General features: G+C 47.2%; 1 protein-coding gene and 2 non-coding genes across 5 annotated transcripts in view; 2 read left to right on the top strand and 1 right to left on the bottom strand.

Annotated features, from left to right (window-relative positions):
- The window catches only part of RCSD1 (RCSD domain containing 1), a 38709-nt gene extending 15204 nt beyond the window's left edge, over positions 1-23505 (top strand). For all 3 annotated transcript variants that reach the window (XM_009682732.2, XM_068909511.1, XM_009682733.2), the window contains 6 exons: positions 12402-12509; positions 15083-15172; positions 16258-16329; positions 17688-17891; positions 18708-19344; positions 20264-23505. In XM_009682732.2, the coding sequence (XP_009681027.2) occupies positions 12402-12509; positions 15083-15172; positions 16258-16329; positions 17688-17891; positions 18708-19337 (1104 nt within the window). In that variant the 3' untranslated portion in view covers positions 19338-19344; positions 20264-23505. The remainder of the gene's footprint in view (positions 1-12401; positions 12510-15082; positions 15173-16257; positions 16330-17687; positions 17892-18707; positions 19345-20263) is intronic.
- An 823-nt stretch (positions 23506-24328) lies between these two features.
- Positions 24329-24400, top strand: TRNAP-CGG (transfer RNA proline (anticodon CGG)). Its single transcript has one exon. It is a non-coding gene; the product is annotated as a tRNA-Pro (tRNA).
- A 447-nt stretch (positions 24401-24847) lies between these two features.
- Positions 24848-24919, bottom strand: TRNAP-AGG (transfer RNA proline (anticodon AGG)). Its single transcript has one exon. It is a non-coding gene; the product is annotated as a tRNA-Pro (tRNA).
- Between the last annotated feature and the right edge of the window lie 2065 nt (positions 24920-26984).

Below are 26984 nucleotides of genomic sequence, written 5' to 3'. Positions count from 1 at the left end.
ATTCTCTCTCGGATTTTGTGTAGCTGAGGGCAAGTTATTCTGCACTAGATCAATTGTAGGGCCTACACAGCACTGAAACACTGTACTCTATATCCTCAGTGTGGGAAAAACCCTTGCAGCCATTGCCTAACTCTGCTGGTTTCTTCCCTTGACCAGGCAGCTGCCTGCTTGACATTAAAGTTCAGCCCTTTGCTTTTGCACAAGCCTGAGATTGCCCCATCTGACCCATCTATGGGTGGTCTGCTGCCCTAACAAAAGTCCCGTTAGAAATTAGGCATTCCCCTGTTACATTCCCCCCGACCCACTTCTCTGGGGGTCTCCTCTCTGCTCTCCACTCCTTTCCCAAGAGAATACTCTGAGCACAGCAAACACAAGAAAATAGTAGTAGGCCTCTCATAAAATGCACTTCATGCAAGAGAAGACGAAATGGTGATGCCGTGTGTTGGTGGAGATTTCTGCAGTCGCCCCAGCTTTCCCAAAATGTGATACATACACACGAAATAAATAATTTATTTTTAAATGGCCTACCAGCTTTTTCCCTGAGCAGCAAGTCTTGGCTGAACAGCCAGTTGCCTTTTCTTGCCCAGGGCACAGCAGAGCTGAGAGCTGCTGCCATCTCCCTGCAAAATGACGTGCGGTTAGATGACCATCGCCTCCGGCGCAGACACACTGCCCAGGAGGGACCAGGTGCTGCAGTTCACCAGCGCTTTTGGTACTGATGGCGTTTGATCAAGGCATTCTTGGCAGCCGCTGACAGGAGTGATAAGAGACTTGCTCAGGAAGTGAACAGCCTGGGCTCAGTTCTGTTCACAAGGAGGGGTGAGCTTGAAACTCTTTGGTCTGTCGAGCAAGAGATGGGTTTTAATTTGGTATTTAGGACAAGACTAGGGCAAGCACTTGCCAGCCTTCCTGTTAAAGCCGTGGCAACATGTGGAAAAGAATTCAAGGTTGCCTGGGGCAGAGGAAGCACAAGCCTGTGTCCCAGTGGCCTGAGGGACCCCCGACAGATAAACCCCTGACTTCCCTCAGGACTGTTTCTGTATCTTGCCCTGCAATTGCGAGATATGGATAAAAACACGCAAACCAGTACACTACCCTCTCCACATGAGGCTCTGACGTACGGCTGCTGTAATAAATTGGCCTGTTCAGCGCTGGGAACATGGAGGCACTATGCAATTGCTAAGTATTGTCATGACTAAAAGGGAGAATCAAGATCTAACTTGTAACTTCCACAGTTATGTTTGCCGACTTTGCTAGTCTCACTAGGCAGTGTTTAGCAAGCACAGGCCATGCACACTGGAGACTTGCATACCATGGCATGAGGAAAAGAGCAACTTGCCATAAATGAAGCCTCAGAAATTTTCAGCACCAGCCAAGGACTAGTACAGAGTGGCTGGCATACCCTTCCTATATAAGGGCCTTTCCAGGCCAAACTGTTGATATTAGGACATGTTACTAAAGAGCCCTGTGTGAGCAAACAGGAGGCTGCTGCTTTCACTTTAGGTCCATGAGGCTGTGAGACCGGTAGTGATAGCCCCACCTAATCAAGTTAAACTTCATGCAGTTAAACGTCATGCAGTTACTCTGATAAGGGAGGCCTTTTGGAAGATGCGCAGAAAGCTGGCACTCTGTTATTGACCTTCCATCAAACATGAAAAATGATGCTACGTAACTTTAGCATTGCACTACTTTGCTAGTAGAAATAAGGACTCCTCAGAGGGCGTATTAAAGTAGCAATTATCTCATTGTATTTTCACTGCAGTCAGTCTGAAATAGAAAGCAGAGAGTATAATTACCATTTCTAATTTCCTGACGTCTACAGATGTTTTCTAAAATCCCACTGGGAAGGACACAGCTGCTCACTTGTGTGCCCAGCAGTGGCTGGCTGCTCTCTGCTGCCCGTCCCCTGCCAGCCCTGCACTAGCTGGCTCTACTGACACAAACAGGCACAGCATCGCTGGGAACAATGGAGTTGCACCTGAATTTATGATGCTCTTAAACCATGCCACCTAACTCCCATCTCCTAGCCAGCGCTGCTCATTGCCAAATATGATTGGCAGTTTTTCAGGACAACCATTGGTCTTGATGTTCAGGAGCTCTAGGCAATCTCCTACACAGTCCTGAGGTGACTTGGAGGGAACTGCCAGAGAAGGACCCTGAGCAAACCACTGATCCTGACAAACAGGCAAAGCTTTCTTGAGAAAAGCCTCACTTCAACCACCGTACTAATTCTCCAGGCTTTAACCCGTAGGCACGGATAGCTGAAGCCACCATAAGAAGAACAACTCAGCAGGAGTTTCCCCTCTACTTTTAGTAGGCAAAGGGGAAATACATCCAGCATTTCTTTATAGTGTAGCAGACAAGTTCAACACAGTGCTGCTTCCTTTGAAAAACATTTATTCCTTTACTAGTTTCTGGCTAGAATATCTCCCACCTCCACCCAATTCCCAAATTTTGATTTTTTGAGCCTTTACATTTGGCAGATCTGAGTCTCTGTAGTTCTAAAACAACTGCACTGTATTTGGGAGCTGTTGGGTATCTTCTGGATAAAGCCTGCTCATCATCACTGACTTGGAATATCTTCACGTTATCCTCTGTGCAATGCTTGGCCCTGAGTGCCACGATGGTGACAGCTCACGAGGGAGCTCTCCAGAGGAGAGGGTCAAGATCAGACCACTGTATGTCTTGAGAAAAATGTTTTTCTAAAGCAAACTCTTCTCAAGCACAGGAAAAGTTTATATATTTTTACATATTTTATGTAAAGTAGGATTTTCCTGCCCTTTCTCTTAAAAACAAATAAAAATGTAACCCTCCTTTGAAGTCAGCATTCCTCATACTGTTCTGCTCCATGTTACAGTTAAAGTGCCTTCCTCTTTATCACCAGCATTACGGCTATATAAGAGCCTTGCATTTGAGTTCAGGCACACATACGGTGTTCATTCATCCATGGAGGGATAAGTGTTGACTTGTTTACCCTTTCTGAGGAGAGATGTTGTACTTGTCAGAGTTGTTCTTGTGGCTAGCTTATTCACAGACTTCAAGAGCTGGGCCTGCAGTGATTTACACTCAGGCAAAAAACTTGCTCTCAACTGAAAACATTAGAAAAAGAAAGACTATAAGAAGAGGCATGATATTTGTGTTCAGGTGACATGCATTATAGTGGTTCCAGTCAAATCTTTGTTAGGGCTGTTTGTGATAGCTCCGTTTTTCATTAAGACCAGAATTGAAGAAAGCCACTAGAAATCCTTGGTCTCTAAAAATAATGATCAGTCTTGCAGGTAGCATGTGTAATCAGAAATCCTTACCTCCTCCTGCCTGCCCCAAAACTTCCATGGCTAGTATGTTTCTACCTTTTTGACGCTTCTTAGTTAGTGAACACTCACTCATCTGAAGGAAACCAGAATCTACAGCCAGATAAGAGTCTAGAGATATCTGTGCAGAAGAGATGCGTGCCTGAGTCAGAGAAGTCTTTTAACCTTTCTTCAGGGCCCAGGAGTTCAGACTGGTCCCAGGTCTAACCTGAGGTTCCTTCCTGTTCAGAGCGCTCAGAAATCTGGAGGCCAGACTCTCACACTAACAGCATATTCCAGAGGGCCACAGATTGCCTTCCCTGGAGCTGCAGATCGAATCTGTTGCTTGTGATATCCATCAGATCTGGAGGCTGCTTTACACTCCCTGGGCATTGATCTTAATGTGGAAAAAGCTTTATCCTAGAAGTGCAATGGCTCTGCACAGTTGGATGCGTGCTCATATGAGACGGATAGAGGTTTTCCACTAATTCCTTTTGTTGCCAGTCAAACTAGAACAGTGCTCGCACTGCCTTTAAATGCCAAGTTCACAGCAGCCCCACCAGGGGTAGGTGCAGAAAAGTCTACACAGGAGTTTCTGTTCTGGTGAAGCCCAGCACCGTCACTGTAGCTCCTGTTGCACAAGAGGGGAATGAATGGTAGGAAACGCGGGTAAGAGTCTTGGAGCTAAGTCTCACAGTACTATGTGCTACTTCAATACAAAGATGGACAGGAACTGGCTATGAGGTATCACAGCAGCCATCGCTGCAGCCACTTCTAGTTAGGGCTTCTGCCAGTAGTTAAAATTTACCGCAACCAGACAAGGAGCAGCTTCATTACCAGATAAGAAGCCAAGAGAATAAATAAACCACATAAATCCCTCCTGAAACAGAGAGCTGGAAGGTCTCCAATGGGAATGATTTGTGAAGAAGGGTAGAGAAAGAGACGGGAAGAAAGATGTTTCACTGGGATGGAGAGGGGTCAGCATAGCAAGAAGAGGTTAGTTTACTCAAGGCTTACATCTTGGGACGTGTTGCCTCTAGAGCCGGAGGCCCAGCAGACTGCTGAGCTCAAGTGCCCTGAGATTTCCTTCTAGGGATGTAAAAAACAGACCAGGGCAAGCACAAGCCCACTCACTTCCTGCGTAATCTGTGCTCAGCCTTCGGTGATGCTTTCGTGGATAATGAGGAGAATTAACAGGCTCGTACTGTGCGTAGCCTCCACTGATTTTTGCTGTCCAGTTCCTTGTGCTGTGATTCAATTTTTTCCCACCCTCCTGCCTTCCAGTTTGCTCCTTTGGGGGAACTTTGTTCTAAATCTCCCCCTCTAACTTATTTCTCCTTTTCCAGGCCTACCGATGTTCTCCTTTCAATACGATCTTGATGCCACTGCTGTACTCACATATGCACAGATAAACAAATTAATTCAGATTATGTTGGCATGAGGGTGCAAATAGGGATTGGTCACGTTTCACAGAGAAATGGCTTTGAATGACAAATGCAAATCCACATAAACTACAAAGTAGAAAGATTTTTCCATGGACAACTCACATCCAATCCTAACTAAAAAATATTCTAAACCTTTTTTTGAAGTTCATTTAAAAAGGAGTTGCATACAGCTGCTCATCTAATCTCATCTGCACTTAAAAAACATGGGAGCAGAAATAGCTGGAGCATGTAACAGGAGGTTGAGAATGAAAATTCAGTTCTCTATTTCCTGCCATTGAGCAGGAATTGAGTGGCAGATTTGCCCAGGTGAATGTAAGCTTGTCAGTTCTGCACTATTCTCTGCTTTAAGACACCCAGGGATCAATTCCAGCTTTCCTTAGAACCTCTTCCTTGAATAATAAATTAACCTAGACTTAGAAAAGGATTGTTTGGTGGATTGGCCTCTTTGGACATTTATATGTAGAACAGGGTCAAAGGATCCTCATATCTGAAGGAAAAAATCCATCATTTCATGCAGACACATTATTATTATGTTTTGCATTGTTATTGAATATTATTATGGCCTTTAACCACATTGGACTGGTCTCACACACACACACAGTTGGCTGGTAATGAGAAAACGCTTCATGATGCCTTCTCCAGAGCATAGGTTCAAATTCTCTCCAGACAGACAGTAACTGTACCAGAGATGCTGTACCTTGCAACCATTCAGTGGCCTTCTTGCCTCTGACTGGCCTCTGCAGATGAATAGAAGATAGGGTATGGAGAGGGAATTAGCTCTTGCGTGTACATATGGACACCCTAAACTGTTGGGGCAGTGCGGGAGGAGTTAGCACTGTCACTTACTTCATCCTTGCTTGATCTGCAAGCAAGTAGGACACCTCTGCTTCAGCAAGCCCTGTGCAGGCAGGGAGCTCTTTTCAGGAAGGAGAGAGGCTACAGCACCTCCCTGCAGTGGGAAGAGATCTTCAGCCACCTCCTGCCCTGAGAGGAGCCCTGCGGGAAGGCATGCTCCTCACGACAGCTTAACACAGCACTCCCAAAATGTTGTCTCCTGTGACAGAAACAGGTACTTGAGAAGTTTGAGAATGGCTTTCTTCGGCTGAAGCTATTGTGAAAGAGTTGAACTGCATTAAAAAAAAAAAAAGGCACCTATATCAGATTAAGGCTGTTTTGCTCCCTGTGCAAGCTGAGATAGTTACCCCAGTGTATGTGGTATAAGCTTTTGCATTACCTGGCTCCCTAAATCCTACAGCTACTTTAGTGAAAGATGAGAAGGGTATATGTAGTGTCTGGGAAGCCTTTGCTCAGAAAGCATGTCATTCGCCTTAGGAGTGCTGCTTTGCTTTGTCAGGGAGGAAAGAGAGGGTCGGCAAGAAGCTCTCTTCCCCTCTGAATTTCAGCTTCTTGGTGAGTGTTGACACCTAACTTCAAAGGCTACCACAGCACTGCTTCCCAGGGCCTTTTAGTGGCCGTCAGGCAGAGGACGATGATGTTTATCTTGGCAGCAATGCTGTCTTAAGTAGTTTCCTCCTGAAAGATGCTTCCCCCATCCCTTCCTTAGCTAGCAGGTACCAGAGCTACAGAGCTGCTCTTCTTCCTGCTGCACCACCCGGCTCTCGCAGTGCCTATGCCCGCATTGCCCCCTCCGTCATGCCAGCACGGCTCTTTGGAGCATGGCACGGTGAACCTGATCAGGGAACTGTCCTGTGTTAAAAACAACCTTTTATTGACTGGTTTATTTTTAGTCTGAATTACTTCCCTAGCCTGGTTCATGACACGGTCCTGCAAACAATTTCGTGAGCACAGCTGAGGGAGGGCAACGAAGGCAGCCGCTTAAACCAGCACCACGGTGACACAGAGACCGGCCAAATCCACCCATGCTGCCATATGAACAAAAGCACACCTCTTAAAATCAGATACCTGGTTCATCAGTGCTTGGGAGGGGTGGGCAGAAAATGTCCAGAGAGAAAGTGAAATTTGTGTTAGCACATTGTCAGTCGACTCTGAGCGGAGTGGGGCCAGTGTCCGCATCTGCCCAAGAGGCACCGGCATCGCAGCTGGGGCCCGGCTTCGGGGCATGCTCTGCCACGCACCCCAGAAAACTCTCTCCCCGGCAGCAGCACGCAGCAGCTGCTGTTCGAAGGGGAGCTGCTGGAGATCTCTGACGCAATATTTGCAGACTTTTGCTGCAGACCTCTTCCAGATCACTCAGCTGCCTGCAGCGTGCACCCTGGGATCCCTCACGGGCGCTCTGTGGGTTCACAGCCCACGCTCAGCCGTGCCTCAGACAGGAGGCAACACATCGCAGAGTGAAATACCGATGCAACGGACCAGAACAGCCTTTACCAGCAGGCATGCAAAAATATGATTTTCTCTAATATCAACCCTCTGAACAGGAGGACATGTTAAGGACCTCATTTCTTTAGATCCTGGCATCTTCAGCCTAACTAGTTAAAGGGAGGTTATCACCTGTCGGCTGCAGTTTGTTCCTGCCATCCCTCCCCCACCTGCTATGGCAGTGCAAGTGCTCCTAGGACGGTGCTGTCAACTGGATTACTGAAATGATCCGGCTTAAAAATAACCTTGTAAAGAGGTAAGGGGGGTGGTATTTTTAGCCTAGATTGTTTCAGTGATCCAGTTTACAGCACAGCCCTACACACTGGCACAAGAGGAGGGGAAAAGGGGGGAAGGAAAGGTCAAGGGAGAATGAGCAGTTGGAAACATAAGCTGTCTTTTTGCCAAAACCAGGATCTTATGAAACTGTGCCCCGAAAGCATTGATCCTCTCTTGTTTTCAGTATGGAGACCCGGGATCTGAGGATCAGTGTTTCAGGATCCTATTTCTGTAAGCAAGAGACTAGCCTGAGCCTCTTATGCCTTACTGTGTCTGTTGCCGGCACAGTATATTTTTCATTATTTTGGCCAGATTTGCATTTGCTCAGGGAGATTGCATGTGTGGCAAAGAAAAATGTCATGAGAGTCGCAGGGGAGCTTTGCAGCGCTCGTGCAAGTGCAGGGCACGGGAAGGTAGGCCAACGCTATGGACCAGTGTGAGAAGTGCCCGCAGGGAAACCTGTGAGGAACTTTAGAAGCAAGGTAAGGACGTGAAGGTCAGGAACTAGCCACAAAACCAGGTTCAGATACAGCTGCATGAAAATGAGGATGGAAAGCGAACAGGACCAACATAAACAGTCATGGAATAGTTACTGACTTCACAGCCACTAAATACCCCAGCCTCGCAAAGAGCTGCAAAGGGCTATCTTCTCAGATAAAAGGTGCTCCTTGTGGCCACAGTATCCTAACTGCAAAAACAGGCAAGTCAGAGGATTCAGAGGAGAGGGAGGGAGAGCAGGGCAGTGCAAATCTCTGCTGTCATTCAGCTGGTATTTAAGTGCTGCTTAAGCCAAAGCGCTCTGCTGTATGGCAGCTAACAGACCTTTGCTCTTTTCATCAGCCAAACCAGAGGAACCAATCCAAACTCAGATTCTCTCTCAATATCTGCTTCTGACTCTGACTCCTACCCTTTTAGGCTAGCGTTTCCAGAGGCATATTAAGGGCAATCAAGAAGATGAACAAAACTGGTGGGATACCAATCCCCGGATGTGGAGTCATGATAGCTCTTAATTGCAAGGGGGTGGGTCATGACCAAAACTGCTAGCAGAGGGCTGTTGGAGCCAGTTTTGTGCCAGTCACAGCAGGAGACTCAAATTCATTCCCTAAATCCCCCTTGGCTTTCCAGTTTTCCCCTAAATTCTTTGCAGTTTTGATTTCCTAAGAAGCTTGTTGTCTCTGGTGATACTCCCCACCTGTATGTTAAATCCACAATCTTTAAGAAAAGTTCTTTGTGTGAGTACACAAACGTTATACACAGAGAAACTCTTCAGTGTCTGGACCTCTTTGCCACAGGCATTTAACATGCACCTTCTCTGCCCTGGTGCCCCCGATGGCTCCGCAGGCTCTAGCAGGAGAACTGGCAAATGTCGTTGAGCCAGGTTATGACATTGCTATCCTGAGGGATCCACTCAGCCCTCTTCAAGACTTTATTACTCCCGCATCAGTCAGTCTTATTAGCTCTAGTGTCTTCCGGCATATTAAATGGCCAATGAAGTTGGGACTGTGCTGGCCAGAGCTACCTGTGTCACTGCATCTGGGCGTCTCAGCTCAGAGAGCTTCCCAGCTGCCTTGCCAGACCCAGCAGGGACAAGCGACCCTGATGGTGTTTCTGCCAGGCAGCCTGTGAGAGAGGCAGGGATATGTATCTGTGCAATATGCCCCCCTTTTAGGCAATTGCTGCAGGATTAGAGATGGGTGGGAAGTACAGCAGAGGCAAGGACTGCAAAGGAAAAGGAAGGATGGGCTTTGGTGGGAAGCCTGAATTGCCATGACTGTACCTAATCAATGAATAAAGGCAGAACTTTCTTCTCCAACAGTACCAGATCAAAGGGACTAGGTTCAGTTTTAAAAGCGGATGAAGAAAAATAGGGTTGAAAAACATTTTCAAATTGCTCAATTTTATAAACTTATTTGCAAGAGGAAAATAAAACGGCTTACAGAGAACTCATTAGTTGTACTTCCTCTTTTGTAGACAGCATCATGCTTACACTCATGGTACAATTTAATACCTGTTTTGCTGCTCTACCTGACATTTCTTTGAATCTGCAGAACTTAGATACTTATTTTTATGGAAGAGTGAAAGACCTCAGAGTAGCGGGCACCAGGTTACTGGTGGAGCAGGACTTCTACGTTAGCTTTCCATTTTTAGCCCATGTGGCCTAGCCCAATTTCTCTTCTGAAAAGCAAAAGAATCTGCAGTGGGCTGCAAAGAGCACAAAATTCGGGTCTGAGTAATCTTAACTTTTTTGCTGAACAAGAGCAGAGGAGCTCCTCTTCACCGTCCTGCAAAGTGGTGGGTTATGTCACCAAGAGTGGAAAACTTACTAGGAATGGGAGACAAAGCATCATATCACAGGACAGGAGAGATCCAGCACTGAAGTTCTGGAGTGAGAGGAGCAGACATGTGTCTTAGTGGTGGAAGAAGCTGAGGGCTGCTACATCTTTGCAGTGAGAGTGAGAAAGAGAAAGGGAGGCTTCCCACCTTTCTTGGAGCAGGAGGGTGACTGCTCGTCCTGTCCTGGGAAGTAAAGGGGACAGTGCTCTCCTTTTAGTGGGAGGAAGGGAACTTTCTGCATCTCAGTGCCCCAGCATAGTGAATTCGCTTGACTGGAACACATACAGTGTGGCACAGCGGCTGGGAAAAAAAGAAGCCATAGAAAGAGTTGGACACAGGATTGCAGTGCAATTGCCAGAAAGGATCTGAGAAGTGACTTTTCCTGTTGCAAAACACATAGTGTAATCGGAGAGCCTGCAGCTGGCAGTTTCTGGAGGACACAGCCCGTGGGCTACTTGTTCTAATCTTAGAATGGCATGTCCATGGCTTCCTGTGCACCGGCGGCAAGCTGCACGCGCACGAGAGCCGCGCAGCAAGGCCTTCCCCTAGCAGACAAGAAATGCGTGGAACCATTCCAGCTTCAGAGCTTTGATCAAATCTGGAGAAAGGGAGCTATGTTTTCAGACTGTAGCTCAAAAAAATGAAATTAAAAAAAAAAAAAACACTAAACAAGAGGTCAAAGAGGCCAAGAGGAAGTGCTCTGTCTTTTCTGGGTTAAGGCAGAGGGCTGTGAAAGAAGCTCTAGTACTAGAGAAAAATAAGTTATGGGAGAGACAACCGTTCCTCCTCAGATACTGAGCACCTGCAGCTCCTCAGCCCATACTGAGTCCCCAGTTCAGACATCACTTCTGTTATGCCCAGATAGTCTGCGTTCTGGTATGCCAGAGCCAGGCATCCCGACTCATCCTCCCTTCTCCAGGTTCCTCCTTTGCTCTCTCCTATTTCCAGCCTGCTCTTCCTTCACCACACTGAGCTAGCCTGCAGCAGGGGATCATTCTCCCTCCCCACTCAGCCCAGCTGTCATTTTTCATCTGCAGCAGGTTGCCCTGCTGATCTGCTTACCTCACTGTTTCTTACCTTCCCCTTATCTGCTGCTCCCCCACCTCCAAGTACTCTAATGAAGGCTGAAAAGACGGTGGAGAGGTACTAGCAGTTCACCAAGAAGAGAGAGTTTGATATGGCTTTCATGGCTGGATGCAGGAAAGCTGATCAAAGATAGGGAGATGTAGTCAGGATCCTGGAACCAGGGAACAGCAGACATCTGCAAAGGGCTTGTGGGACTGGGAGAAGGAAGAAAGCATTTACTGGGAGCTACAGCTCCCTGAGGAAGGGAAAAGGTACTTAGCAATGGGCCTTAGCTCTATTGTTCTATACCAGATATTTCAGAGTAGAAATTGCTCCAAGCTGTGCTACGACTTTAACTGATCCTTAGTGTAATCTCCTCTCTTTACTTCTAATCTAGAAAGTAGGTGCCTAACAAATTGCTTCTTCAACACGATTTCAGGTTTCTATAGCTACTTCTTCAGCTCCTGTAGCCTGGTGGCCCAAAAGAAATCGCGCATATGTGGGCCAGCTTGTTTTAAAGGCCCTTTACCTTTAACAATGCTGAAGGAGTGGTTCTGTTAGCTAGATATCATGTTTCTTCCAGGCAGAGCAGCATGAAGGAGAAGGACGGGCCCTGGTGGAGCCCTTGGAGAAACAGAAATGCCTTCCTCTAGCAAGAGCCTGTGGTGAAACTTTCTGGCTGAGAAATAGAGTGTGTTGAGGAAGAGGAATGAGAAATGTGGTGCTGGTCATGCGATAATGGCCACAGTATAGGGATCAGAGGTATGAGGTTCCTTTCTGATGGTTTGTAGCCCATTTTGTTGTTTTGAGGTCTCAGCCTGTAACAAAACAAAGACTGTTGGTTTGTTATTCATAGTTCTTCCGGTTTGGTTTTCACTGGCATCACATAGTAGAGATAAAGAACACAGGTTTTCTTTCATGAACTTTGACTTTAAGGCTTTCTATTCATATTGCTTGATATACTCATAGTAAAGAAAACAAAGTAAATTTGGGATAACCAGAGCTGTGTGCTATGGGAAGAGCTACACCACCCAGTCTCCAACACTCCTTCCTACTTCTTGACCTGTTTTCAACCCGGTAGAGGGGTAGCTTCTCTCAGCCCTGGTATTTCCTCCAATATTTCACTGCCACAAAAAGCAGAACAGCACAGCATATCTCCAAGCAGAAGTTGACTTGCTGCGAGGACAGGGAACGGCTTCATGCAGCAGAATCACTGGAAAAGGAAGGGCAGTTGTGACCAGGACAGCAGTAATGAGTGGGAGGGTTGAGAAGGTGCATGGGAATGGTTTTTCTGGCCCAAATCTGTCTACTCACTGCTAGGAAAAGATGGGGAGCCGACATTTAGCTTGAAATATTTAGTTTGTTTCCAGTGAAAAAAACTGGCTATAGGATCTTCAGCGAGTGGTGAAAGACTCTGCATGAATTACTAGTTTTCTGAGAGTCCACTAAAAGCTTCGGATATTTGAAAATGCTGTTTGGTCCTGTATTCCCAAACCTTTTGCTCTCAGATGAGGGGATTGATGCCAGACATGAGAAACTCTGCTTTAAGTCCTTGCTTACTCTTGAACTCTATAACACGTACACAAGCTTCTCTCTAGCCTCCTTGCTTTTTCCAGCTTTTGCTCATAACATCTTATTCCTGATTTGTCAGAACAGGCCAACAGAGACCAATTCAGAGGTGGACAAGTCGGCAACCCCATCAGTGGCTGAGCTAGCAGGGAAATTCAAAGAGCAAGCAGCCAGTATCACTGGAAAAGAGGTAAGGAGCTCTGCAACCACCAGTAGGTAAAGGAAGTGGTAAATGAGGCAGTCACCCCTGCCTCGAGAAGTTACAGCTGGGGTGATCTAAGCATAAATCCACCTTGATTTTGAATCTTCCCAAAGGATTTGGCTCCTAGTGCAGTGCAAGCTATAACAGTATCTTTCCATGCATTGCTGACTTGTGCATGAATATTTCGGTAGGGCCATACTTCAGGACAACTAGACGCTGTAACTGAGGCACTGTAAAAGCTGGTAGGATTCACATGTATTCCCTAGCAGTAGCGGATAGAAATGCATGTGCGATCTGCGACATGCCTGTGGGGGCAGAGGGCAGCAGTGAATAATAAAATGGCTAATTCTTGAACTATGGAAAAAGCACGTTACTGAGTTTAGAAGACACCATGCATCTCAGCAGCAGGTCACCGGTACCTTGTTTGCAAAAGAAGGTTTCCCTGAAGTAGTTCCTTCTGTACGGTGCTGAGACAGAAAGCTGTCTCTTAACTTGCCCTAGTAACCTCTTTCCAATGCCAGCATTTCAGACTGCCTATCTCTGTCATGCTGAAACTTTATTCTGTTGAAAGTGTACTATGCCAAGCATTCACCTCACAAGCTGTCTTTCACCAGATAAGCAAAACACTTGAATTCCTCTCTTAGGAAGTAAGGAAAGTCAAAGTATTTATGGATGGAGATTGACTTTCTGGGACAGTTCCCTGCTTTTATTACACACTTTTTAGTAGCATAAATGCTTAGTGACAGCCCTCATCAGTCAGTGAGTACCCCTTTTAAACTAAACCGCTTCCTTTTGGTGCTCAGCTGATTTCAACATTGTCCCCACTGGGCCTAAGGGAATCCTCCCCATCACCCAACCTGTCTTTGACTTTGGCTTCATGCAGCGTGACCTCTGGCCTGCAGGACTGGCATGCAGCTATTTATCATAGGTTAATACTGTCGCAGGCGGGCACCGGGATGTGAAAAACCAATCTCTTCCCAAGCACTTTTTTTTCCTCTAGTCACCGGTCCACGCCTCCATCTGTCCCATTACAGTCATTTCCTCTTCTTAAGGTACGGGATTTAATTGCGCTAAGTCCCTCACTCTTAAGAAGGCAGCAAGTTCCCCTCACTCTTAAGAAGGCAGCAAGTTCCCAGACCTCTCCTAGTGTTATCTACAGACGGCTGCTGTTCCCAAGCCAAGGCAGTGTGGAGGGGCCCCACAATAAGGGAAAACTCAATTTCTCAAAGGACTGAGGAGGACAAAGTTTCCTGTCTTTTCCATCCAAGCCATCTGTCACTTCCCCACTCTCTTGGGCTCAGATTAATGGCTGACTGGATGGTCTTTAACTCTTGCTTGACCCCCTCCAGCAAAGGGGAACCTATCAACCAGGGAACCTCTAACACATCACCGGGGCGCAACGCAGCATTACCTGGTTGCAGAATGGTGGGGTTTCGGTAAGAAATGATACTATTGCTACCTAGAGTGATGTAAGGGAAAGGGCAAGGCTGCCCATGGCTGCCTAGAGAGGCAGCATTGCCATGGCTGGATGCAGCTCCACCAGCAGTCAAGTGACATCAGATCTACTGGTCTTCCAAGAGAGTCAGCTCTGCAGAGGGGCAAAGATGCCATGATCCAAGTTTTCACATACCTGCCTGTAAGAAGGTAATAAAATTATCCAAATATTATCTTGTGGATATTATCCAGTATCCACACTATTATTCACATATTTTGTGTGTTAACACACAAAAAGTGTGTTAACAACTTTGCAGGAGGCAATGAACATGGCATAAAAGTAGAAAAGACCTAATCTTTAAGACCAAAGCAATAGGTAGGAAGGAACAACTCTATAGGTGCTGTGCTATGTATCTCTTCTTTCCCAGTGAGAACTCTGTACTTCTGAGAGCCCGAGAACATTCAAAATGAACGTCCCTGCAGTTAAGCTGCCCTGCAGTTAAGTTCCTTCTCCTCTGGTCAATCTCTTTCTTAGACAAATTATATATCACAGCTGAGGCCTTGTCTCTCTGTGAGCTCTGTAAGGATAACGAGCATGACTGTAGGCAATGTTAAAAGAGTTAGAATTCCCCTTTTTTTCCCTAAAATATATCGGATGTAGAATAGCAAGATCATGAACCAGGAAGGAAGCTGAGACTCATTGAAAAGGAATCCTAGTACTAAAACAGGGAAAAGAAAAATAACAAGCTGTTCCATTGTGAGGGGGTTTCCAGCAGGATGCTTTGGAGATGAAGCTTCTCAGAAGGCTTCTCTACCCTCCACAGTTTAGGAGAGAGTGCTTTGCCCAGAGCCTGAAGTCTTGTGGTTCATACTGGGGGAAGGGATGAAGGCTGTTTTTCTAACGCTAGGATTGGGCTAGAGATGCTGTAAGCACACCTAGCATGCCAGCCACATGCTCATATGCTAATGTTAAATGTTGCCTTTGGATGTTTCCTTTAGGCAAGCTGGGTCCTGCCATCTAAGCAGGTCACTTACCGAGCAGAGCACGCTCCTCGGTGCTTGAATTTCACTTCCTTTTTTAAAAAATTGATTTCCCCACCGCTGAGTTGGTTGTTTTCTTCTCTTAGGAACCCTCACATAAGCCAACCCGGAGGAAACCACCATGCTCCCTTCCACTGTATTCCCCCAAGACCGAGACAAGCCATAATGATGAGCAAGTGAGTATCAATTTAATAAAAGCACAAGGTCTCTCTTTGCTGCAGCCTGTTCTCTCTGACTCCTGAGACATAGACTTGGAGGCAGTACAGTGATCAGGCTGTGCAACATAAGACATCAGTCATGCAGCATCAAACCTTTCCCTGCTCACCCACAAGGGCCTCCTCGCAGAGTCAGCTCCATGCTGCTTCCCCCTCCTGCAGCACGCATACACGTTCCATTTCCACTGTTGTTGTTTTTGCCCTCAGAGCAGAGCACTGAAGGACCCCTCCAGTTCTCTCCTCTTAAGTATTTCAAAGCAGGAACTGGCATTTATTAGATTTGAACAGCATTTAGCTCAGGGGGCACCTCTTCTGTTTGTTGCCTTCAGATGAACACTAGAGGTTTGAGTATAATGGTGTAATAGTTCTGCTCTTGAGATTTTTCCTTCTTCAGAAAAAGGGAATAATTAATCCAAGGTTTTCTTCAGCAATACCTGCAGAATATTGTCTTGACCTGGACAACATACAGCACCCTTGAATGAGCAGGTCTTAACAAGCTGGCTCCCCTTCTCAAGCCATTTTCAGCCCTTCATAGCTCTGTCTTTCCGGTCACTTAGGCTTTTCCTGTCCAAATTAATTGGATGCCCATTAACCCTGTTAGTCAAGGGCTGGTAGAAAGCCTTTCCCATCACAAACAGTTCCTAATGTTTACCAGCATTAAGGCCTTGTACCCTTTGAGAGGTAGAATTTTAATCTGTCTACTCCTCAAATAACATCAGGGAAAATTTTGTTGTAGGTTGAACACCTTACGGAAGGCCAAATAGCAGCAGAGCCATTACATATCACCAAACTCAGATAATTCAGCCAAAAAGCAGACAATCACCTTTTCTCCCTCAAGAAGGATACATATTTGTAGAGCCCTAGGATGGCTAGATCACAAAAGGGGAGCAGAGTCAGGAAAGAAGAGAGCAAACTTTTGTGTGAAGATCCTATACGAGGCTTGATTTACTCCCCTACAAGTACATCCTGTCACTTCCAAGTTTTCTGTCTTCAGCGTATTTCCTTTTTCTCACTTACTTTACTGTGGCCTCATTTTCTTTTTGCAGAAGCCGTCTCCAAATGCTTGCCCCATGCCCAAGGTCAAGGTGAAAAGCTCCCCCATGATTGAAAAGCTGCAGGTAGGTCCTGGCCCACATGGTTGCCCCAGCAAATTAAAACTGATTGGTATTTGTCATGACTGTCTCTTGTGGAGCAGCAACAAAGGAAGGGGAGCCAGGAGCTGAGGGTGACGGCTAGGCAAGAAGGGCAGCGGGCTCACAGACAAGGGCTCAGTCCCACAAAACACAAGCAAGGGCAGAGCAGGTCTGGGGATGGTAACCGGGGTCAGACATAGTGCAGTGATGGTCAGGCAAGTCTAAAGGCAGGTCTGAGGTCAAGCCAGGAAGCCAGTCTGCAGGTCAAGGTCAGGGTTTGGATCTGTGGGGTACATGGCCAGGCACAGGCATGGCAGCGATGCAGCTCGGGTGGGGATCAAGGGCACAAGCCTCAGCTTAAGTGCAGCTCCCAAGAGAAGGGAAGAGAAACGTTATCTGAGGCTTCTTTTAGCTCTTTCTTCACAACAGTCTGAAAGTTTAGACGCTTGCACCCTATCAGGGAGCTGGCTTTGAGCACAGACAGCTAAAATCATGGTGATGGTGGGGAAGCGGCTCTACAGGCCCTGACACTCCCTTACCAGTGCCTAGAAGCTCTGTGCTTTCCTGGGCTCGACTGCCCAAGCTTAACACAAACATACCTAGGGCCTTTTCTCTGTCTCTCAGCAGCACCTGATTTCATGCAAGTGAGGACAGTTCAGCACTTGACAGCCCACAGACATAGCGTCCTACTACTGCCAGCTGCCTCTCCTAGCAGCATGTGCGACTCCTGAGCGTAATGCCACCTGGGCACCCTGACACAACATAAGCCTATTCATAGCAGCATCCCTGTTAACGCACCCAAGGATATTTGCCTATGGGAACTTCTTAATAATGGGCCAGCAGGAGTCAATAAGGAAGCGCTTTGCCACAGTTAATCACAAACTTGCTTTTTTCCATGGTCTTCTCACTCCTCATGACCGTACGGATCATTCGAAACACCTGCAGGCCAGGCCTGCAAATGTGAGGTCTGTTTGAGTAGAAATGGGTGGTTTAAAGCTCCAAGCGATTGCTGGCTGCTTGTTCGTGCTCTCTCCTGGCTCAGCCACTGTAGACGATAGTGGCTTGGCTCAGTCACTGGAAAATCCCTAAAGGCCTCAGGATGACAAAAGACCATGTCTCGAGATCCAGCTGTTGAGGAAGGGCAAATGTCTAGTCATAACTTCTCTGCTTGGGCTTGTTTGTTGACAGTATCACCAGGAGGGACCCGTAACCAGAAGCTATGGGGGTTATGACAGCTGCGAAGTGTGTTATCCCCCGTGGCAAGACCAAGGGATCCCCCACGTGGCTAATATATGTATTACACACCAGCGTAACGCGCTAATGATGTGTATTTTCCTTTGCAGGCCAATCTGGCTTTTGCTCCAGCTGCCCTGTTGCCGGGAGCATCTCCGAAAAGCCCGGGTATGAAAGTCATGGTTTCTCCGTTCAGCACCCCACCCTCAACCCCCAGCAGCCCCGGCATCCAGTCCCAACCCAGTGAACCCAAAGAGACGCCAGTCAGCTTTGATCAACCCCCAGAAGGCACTCAGCTGCAATTCTATAACAAGGTAGGGTATGCGCGAGGGTATGCTTTCTCCAAAGCAGCAGGATAAAGTTTGCCCATTGCTTGGTGATGAGGTAGAATAGGAGGCCTTACCACTCGTTCCTGCCAAAACGGTGTGCGTGGGTAGCCAAGGGAGGAGAGGTAAGCACAAGGTTTGAAACAGCCTGTAAGCGTAGTTCTGTGCAGTCTCCTTTCTGCCTACCTGTGAACAGAGCTTTGTGGTCCAGTGACTCCAGCATCCTTCTCGGCACAACGGCTGAAAGGGTGAAATGGTAGGACTTGGTTGCTTCAACTCAGCAGGCAGATGATGGCTGATAGCTGTGCTGGGAGCACGGTGAGGAGAGGGTACCATGTGCCAGCAAATGTCAAAGGTGGCTGAAGGGTAGCTTACGGAGCCATACAGACCATGACATCTTGCCAGGCATCCCATAGAGCCTGACTGCATGGCACTTAAAAGAGGAGCTGTAACCCTCATTTACCATGCTCAACTCGATGCAGACTCCTTGAGCCACCATACTCCAAAGCATAATGAACGGGGTCTAACTTGGACAGAGTCACAGTTTAAATTGGGACAATGATCCAAACTTGGGATCCAACTGGGACAAAGACCAGCTTTATAGAAGGGAAGGAGGTATATATTAGGGATTCGCTTATCCCATGAAGCAGTCCTCTTCTGCCTCCCTCTGCGTAGCAGAGCAGGAAAAGTGCAGCAACCAGCATAGCAATCAAGTTTCCCATGGTATTCTCCTCTTTTGTACTTTCCTGCTTTCCAGTACTGCTGTCTCTGAGTTCTTCAGTGTCTGCTTTTCCTGTATTCAAGGTGCGGACACGGGGATCAATAAAGCGTAGGCCTCCCTCCAGGAGATTCAGAAGATCTTTGTCAGAACATGGAGACGGGGAAGATTTAGGGGTCAACATCTCTTCTCCAGAAAATGGTGCCAAAGAAGATGGGGATGAGGTGTTTGGGCCCAAGGGCAAGACAGAGGAGGCAGAAACAGAGAGCAAAGCACTAAAGAAACAGTCACGGTCTGATGAGAAGCCCCCATCAAGGAGAGGATCCAGCAGATCAGAAAATGAAGACAGAGGGGAAAAACATGCAGAGGAAATGACTCCTTGCAAGAATAACACAGGGGATACAGAGGAGGAGGTGAGTCATACTTTGGGGGAGGAGAATACTCCCCAGCCTCCCTCTGGAGATAAGGAAGAGAAGGTGTGCAAGGGTCCACAGGGAGAAAGGGAGGAAGGCAGTGCCTGTGAACAGGAAAAAGGTGACAAGAAGAAGGAAGAAGCTGAGAAGGAGGAGACCAGTGAGAGCACAGCCACACAGGGAACATCAGACACTGAAGAAACACTACTGGCACCTGAGATACTGCAGGCAGCAGTGGGCTCGGAGACCGCCAGTGAGTCTTCAACAACAGCTACACAGGACCAGAGCACAGAGCAACTGTGATGCACAGGTAAGACAGGTCTGCATGATGATGGCTCCTAAAATACTAGAGGTTTTTGCCTACTAATGAAAATGCCAGAGCATGCCAACATTTCTGCTGCTCCTCACTCATCAAGAGTATCAAATCTCAGACAGCACTGGCTTCAGGGGAGGGCACATGAAACAACCAAAAAGCCCCCCAGGCTGGTGTTACAGAGAGAGGGGACTGGCCAGAAGCAGAGAAGAAACTGCTGATTCTGGCTTCAATAAAATGGAAAACGGAGAGAATCTCTGATACTAGGCACTCTGCTCAAATGCTCAGTTTTGAAAACACTTATAACAAAAAGCACTCTTCCCCAGCAGAAACTGTATATCTGATCTCTACACACATCCCTACATACACATATATATGTATATAAGTATATAGGCACACATGCATGCGTATTATATATGGAAAAACACTCATATGTATTCCTCCTATCAGGTTGATTCACTTAAAGAGACATTTAAAGAGACAAACCACTTGTTAGCTTTGCTAGCGAAAATAGTGTTGGCACATATACCGGTTTCATGGTCCGCCCTGGAACCATGCAAACATGGATGCCTACCACTTAAAATAAAAGAGGATTTCCACTGCCTAAACCAGGGCTTATTCCCTTATAGCGTCTTACTTATTCTCTAACCACTGATACAAAACTTAGCCACAGATGCTTGAGGAAATATCCCATTCCACAACAACTGCCTGTCCCCTCTTCAAATGACTACCTGGTTTGGCAAGGAGGAACTGAAGGAAGCAGTCCAGTGCTCAGGCTGCAGCTCACCTTTCCCTCCTAGCGTGGCAACTACCAAAGTGCCCTCAAATACAGTGTCTGTCACAGACTCCCCATCCTTGTATTTACTTAAACCTGTGATTATTTTTCATAATTTCTTTACTTTTCCCTTCTCAAAAGGACATAACCAGTCAGGACAGAGGAGACAACGCATGAATAGGAGCCATCTAACCCAATCAACGTGGAAGCTACTGGAAAACTGTCTGTGGCAGGAGAGGAGCAGAATACAGATATCCTCCAAGGTCCAGAAGCATCCCAGAGCTGAGTGACTAGTCGCTGGCCCTTTGCTCTCACACCGTCATCTTCTATTACAGTCAGAGTGAGAGACTGGCTTATAATCGCTTCAGAGTTCAATATGGAGATGCTGGCTGACCTTTCTTAGGGGATATTCAGGGACTAAGAGACCTGATACATGGTGTCCTGGCTGGGCCCAACAGCCACCACCACTTCTGGGCCCTCTGTTCCTCAGTCCTGCTGAGCTCCAAAATGTCATTTTCTTCTCCCCTGCTTTGGTCTTAGATGTAAGTTCACCAGTGTAGGACACACTTATATGTGTACATATATATATACACACACACACACTCATGTATAGGTGTGTGTGTATGTATGTATATATTTTTATATGTATGGTGCCTTTTCAGTAGCTTCTTTAGAAAAATTTTGAGTTTTCAAATTTAACTAAATAATGTTTTAACAGCAGGGAAAAAGTATATTTTCTCCACATATGCTATGTGGCATACAATGTGAATCCTAAATAGGGAGAAACTCTTTGAAAATTGATTATAAAGCATAAAATCTGTTTGGAGTAGGGAGTTGAGCTGGATAATCTGTGTCTGTAACACCCACCCATTGTAGGCAATTTTTCTTTATGCTTCAACTTTGGGGTGGTTTTAGTACTGGTGGAAAATAACAACCAACAGACCTGATCCACCGAAAAGATGTGTAGATCAATAGGGTAAGTTTTCTTCACTCAGCCCTGTGCTCTAGTCGTGATTTAGAAGGGCCACTTGTCCACCAGTCTTTCCAGACTTCCAGACCCTATCCAATCTTTTGATTCTCTTTCGAAACTTCCAGCATGGGGCCTGTTAGTGCCATTTGTGATAGAAGGCAGCCCGGCTTACTCATTAATTTTATGCAAGTCAATGAAAACGTCTTAGATGGCCGAGTTTCAAGTCATACGGCCTGACTGAACATAAATTGGTGAAGCACAGATAGCAAGTCCCTGCTAAGTACTTAGAATTGGCATTGTACTTGATTTGCCCCCTCTCTTGGAATAGTAGTTAATTCACGGGACTAGCAGTGGCTGAGCCAAAAAAACTTTTACGTCTAGAGAGTATTTGTTGCTCCTATGAAGTAAGTTACATAGGGGAAGATAAACAACAGACAACAGACTCTTACCTGACTGCTTTCCTGAGAGCAGTGTTTGAGGCTGCATCTGTAATACTGAATAAAAAGCAGCTCTGGCTCAAAGCCAGGGGGCCACACTGCTTAGGTATAGGCCTCTCTAGAGCATATATATTACCTTGGAGACAGCTAACCAGAACTGTCAAAAACTGAGCCAAGGACTCCACTAACAGTTACGTGGTGTGGATGGTTAAGGGCCAATGCTTACACCTGCTGCCAGCCACCTATTATTTAGCAATATAGATGCAGCTACAGAGACCAAAGACAAAACTTGCCAACTCCTTGTCATCTTTCACAAAATCCCTCCTAGCAAACATGTAGCTAAGCAGTGTAGGAAGCCTGTGTTGTTCCTGTGCTGTGGACAGGCACAGGCACAGGCACGTTACACACCACATCCATCCTTGACTGGGCTCTGAAATACAGCAGTATTACAAAGCATCACCCATAGTTTTGAGGGATGTCTGTTCACCAGCACTAAAATCACAAGGAAAGAAATGGTTCTGTGCCCTGCCTTTCTCTTGAGAGCACTAAGGTCTCGTTCGTTGAGAGCCAGCAGTGTTACCCCTTATCCGTAGAACAGGCTTTTTGGCAAACGTGACCCCCACATCCTTTTGAGCCATGTTGTGGAGTATTGTTGCCTTTGAATCTATTTTAATCTGTTTGTTAGAGCTTGTATTCCAGGGCAGGCTGCAATTATTCACTGTAACCTGTTTCTTCTCTCAGCAGAATGTCCCATCTGGATGTGAGTGATTGTGCCTTACTGTATATATAGAAATATGTGTGTGCCTGTTTAGAGAATGTGTATGTGTGTCCCAAGCAAGGGAGTGGAAATCTGAGGGAGAAACAGAAAAAATAAATGGCAGAGTAAAAACAAAGAACTAAAATCTCTGCGTTTCCTCCTGGAGAGATGAGGGAGCCTGAAGGGGGATGGAGAGAGCTGAGAGCAGCAGGCAAAACGGGCGAGGGATTTCCACTGCCATTGGAACAGTATAACGTTCAGTTGTAATTTAATTTGCAGTATTTTTCACTTCTCGGGAACAACAGAAACTAACGTGTTTAATCCCCAAAGAAGGGTGTTTGCTGGGGCAAGCACTAACACTGAGGGCTGCCACGCTCCCTGCCCCAGCTCTGCGGATACCTAAGCACAGAAGAGAGCAAAGCTCTGTGCAGCTTAACGCCGTTTCTCCAAGAGCATTTGTTGTTCAGGGGAAGCATAAAAGAACAAGGCAACACACAGTGATCCCTCCTGTGAGATTTCCCCACTTCTGGCCATCAACGGTTTGGAGGCTTTCTGAGCCAGAAGTTACATCACCGTCTTTAACAGCTTCACAAGTTGCTGGAAAAAAAAGGACACCTGTTGCTCAGCTGAAGGCATCCATGATCTCCTACAGCTCAGTCCGCATACAAACCTCACCGCATCTGCAGGGCTAGCGAGAGCAATTTTAGAGAAAAAGTCTTTGGCCACCATTAGCATCACGACACTGCAAAAGCAGAGGGTACCTGCGGGCGTGTATCGCTGTCCCATCCACACTACCAGAAAACGTAGGCTCAGGCCCATAAATGGTAGCGTGGTCTTTTATCCACAGGGTGTGCGGAGTCAAGAAGTTTTGATGACAATATAAGACTGCAGCTTGGCTTGATGTATAGGGTGGGGGCGCTTACTCAGGCCCGCAGATATCCCTCAGATCCCTTAGGCAGCTGTAAGCTCAGGTGTTAAAGATACTAATGGTGAAACTGGCAAATGGCCCGAGCAAGAAAATTCTAGTATCATTTTTGTAATAGCTTTGGTGTGGAGGGTACCTGAAAGATTTGGAAAAAAAAAAAAAAAGTGCAAACCTTCTTGCCCAGAAGTCCTTTACAGTGGAAGGGAAAAGAAGGAAAATAGAGAAATAAAAATAAACAAAGAAGCGGAGGCAGGAATGCAGCGCAAGAACAAAATGCCTGTCGCAGTTGTGTTTGGCTGAGATCTTGTCATTTCTACGGTTATTTTTCGTGTGGACTGTGTTTAAACTGTACGGGTCAGGACTGAGAAGAGCTACGGATGGGAGCAGTAAGGTTTTCTGAAAGATCTGGGAGGTGCAGGGGGCTACGCACAGGCCTGCAAACACGAGCAGGAGGCTTGAGGGCGGCAGCAGGCGTTGGCAGCAGGCAGCACCGGTAGGCGGGCTGGGAGCCGAGCGACCAGGCGCAGCCGCTCCGCACACGACGTGACCAGCACCGCCCGGCCTCACACCTGCCGCCGCCCCGCCCCTAACGGCCGGCACAGCCGCGGGCTGGGTTAAACCAAAGCGACCGCGAGGAGGGGGGAGGCGGACTCTTTTTCCCCCCCTTCCGCTCCGCCGGCAGTGAGCTCGCCCGGCTGGAGCCCCGCCGGCCGCGCCTGCCCACCGCGCCGGGGTAGAGCGGGCGTGAGGCGGGGGGAAGGAGAGCCGTTCCGCTCCCCCCTCCCGAAGAGTGCCGGAGTGGTATCTCCTCGAGGAGTCCCGAGGGGGTTCCTGCTCCCTCCCACGAGGGATCGGAATCGGCTCTACCAGGCGGAGCCCTAGGGTTGAAGGGAGGCGATGCCACGAGATAGTCTGCTGTGGGGGGGGGGGGGAGATCGCGGCCGTCCCCTCAGTTAGAGAGATGAATGGTATCTTCCGAGGGGGTGGGCGGAACCATTAGCGACTCTGGCGGGGGGAGGGCGGAACCACGAAGGCGCCCGCGAGCGGTAGCTGGCGCCGGGCGGGAGGAGGCGGGCGTAGAGTGAAATGCGGAGCTGGGGAGGAGGCAGCAGAGAGCGGCTCGTTGGTCTAGGGGTATGATTCTCGCTTCGGGTGCGAGAGGTCCCGGGTTCAAATCCCGGACGAGCCCTCGGCGAGAGGGGGGTGTGGCGCCTCTCTGTTTTTGCCGGCGCCGCGTCCGTGGGCGTTTATTATTGCCTCGGAGCCTCGCAGCGGCCCGCGGGGCCGCGGCGGTGTCGGTGCCGGGGGGAAGGAGAGGGAGCTGGGGAGGACAAAAGGAGCAGCCTGCCGCGCGGAGAGCGCGGCGGTGCTGGGGCAGCGCCCTTGTCGGCGCGCTGTTCGTTTACGGGGAAGAGCCGCCCCGTGCTTGCGCCCTCTCACTGGACCGGGGCTTCGCCCGCGGGAGTCGTTGGGAGGGACAAAGGGGCGAGAGGTGACTGTTCTTATTAATATTGTCCACGCCCCTTTGTTTTTCGGTGGTAATTACGGCTGTCTGTGTAGTAAGCACAGAGAAGAATAGCAGTTGGGCTCAATGGCGTTTCGTAGAAAGGCCGAGGCTGGGGGGAGAAAAAAGACTGGGCTCGTCCGGGATTTGAACCCGGGACCTCTCGCACCCTAAGCGAGAATCATACCCCTAGACCAACGAGCCGCCGTGAAAGGGTATTTCTCTCCGTTGCAGAGGAAGCTGAGTTCGGTGCCGCCCCCTGCCCCCGTGCAGTGACCGTTAACGGCCGGTTCCACCCGCCGCGGCTCGCCCCTTCGCTCGGCGAAGACAGGGCAGGACTCGGAGCGTGCCGTCGTTTGTAGCAGAAATAGCGCTTAGGTGTGCACCGAGTTACAAAGGAATTTTTGCTAGGCCTGATGAACGTTTTTTTTTTTTTTTCTCCCTGCAGTCGTGCGTCACCGCTCGTAATAGAGGGGAAAGAGAAGCTGCTTGACAACAACTTTACAGAAATGCCAGTTAGTAAAGGGGCACTGTGCTTTGCGATAGCCGAGGATTTGTTAACTCCCTTCCGGCCGGGAGCTTAAGTCTTTGCCTCAGTCTGGAGCAATGGAGGCCGAAGTTGCACTCACTCTGCTTGGGAAGGCCTAACCCTCGCGCCTTCCCTCCCCCTGTCTCCCGAGGCAGCGCAGGGCTGTGATGGGGTAAGTGTGACAGACAGCTGGACAACTACAAATCACAGCAGTCTAACCAACTACCCCACCGGCTCAGCAGTCTCGCTCCTGTGGCGGGTGGCCCATGCAGGAGAGATCAAGGATCACAGACTACAGCCTTCCACAGCCTGTCCTACTTTTTTGCAGTCAATGCTCCATGTTATTCATGAAGTACGTGCGCTGTTACTGTGCGTGCTGTTGCTCTTGAGCTTTCTTCCATTCACTGTTGCTAACCTATCTAACCCTGTGTGTAAAATCTGCTAAAAATATGTCTAGCCATTAACCACAGCAGTCAAACCACAAACCCCAATCAAAGGAAGACAAAAATAATTGTTCATTTCCATAATTTAAAACTGTACCACACCTAAGGAGTGCTTAACATTATTGTCCTGCTTTACCACTTGTGACATTTTTATGTAGACTTACTTAAGTATCAGTTTTCTTAAAACAGATACTGATGCTGGTTAGGCTACAGTTCAGTCCTACCTCTGCCTATTGTCTCTGTACAGTACCAGCCTGTGAATAAGTTTGTTTCTATGCTAAGAAACTGGTGAGAAGGTAGGAGGGCTAGACAGGAAAAATAATTGCTTTCATTTTATGGAGTTTTCTACATCAAGGTTATCAAGAATGTTTGCGGCTCAAGTTGTTCCTTAGCATCAATTCAGCACTGGAATGCCTACTCATTAGTATCTTTTTTCATTGTAAGCTTTCCTCAGAATACTTCTCCTTGAATAGTGGGTAATCCAAGCCATTCTTCCTAAACTAATTACAGAAGACAAATACTCACAGAACTTTTCAAGTACTATATGTAATTACTATGCTGCCAGCTCTTGATTTTGAAAGAACCACTGCATTTCCATTTAACGAGAGTAAATATAAATGTAGCACTAGCTGCTGGTCACAATTTCTTCCCAACTTGCAGAAGAAAAATTAGTCTTGCAAGAGACACACAATACTTTCTTTAAAAAATAGAGCCTCTCTAAGAGACGTACAATGCTTTCTTTAAAAAATAGAGCCTCTCTGTTTTCCTTCTCGCTCATTTTGCTCTTCTCTTATTGTTTCAAAATGAGCACGTTGGGAGGTTCCCCCCCCCAGGAATGCATATCTATGCACAGCTGTTCAACAACATGTTCTACTGTACAATTCCTTTAGGAGCGCTCGCTTTGTAACTATGTCTCAGAACATGTAATTTTAAATTCATATAATCTTGGACCTGAAAATTAGAGCAAGAGACTTTTCAGCATCAAAACAAAAAAGATTTTGTCTCAGCTCCTTGTAAAAAATAATGAAGTAAAGAGATGTAGTTTAAAATAGAAAACAATTGAAAACATTAAAACCAATCTGAATATATTTACCTCTTCTCCTAGAATATGTTATTCTGTTAGCATTTTGACATCACAGTCCTACTTGCTCTCTGGTGGGCTAGCAGAGAGCCCTCTGAAAAAGCATGGTAAGGAAGGTATGAATTTCTAACATAAGAAGCAAACATGGAAAAATTGATTTAACCTCCTCCACAATTACACCTTTTTTTTTTAGATTTTTCTTTTGTGATAAACAGA

Source organism: Struthio camelus, chromosome 1, assembly GCF_040807025.1.
Source record: "Struthio camelus isolate bStrCam1 chromosome 1, bStrCam1.hap1, whole genome shotgun sequence".
In the NCBI taxonomy this organism is placed as follows: domain Eukaryota; kingdom Metazoa; phylum Chordata; class Aves; order Struthioniformes; family Struthionidae; genus Struthio; species Struthio camelus.
Note: the sequence above shows the minus strand (reverse complement) of the source record. Positions and strands in the feature narration are given on the sequence as shown.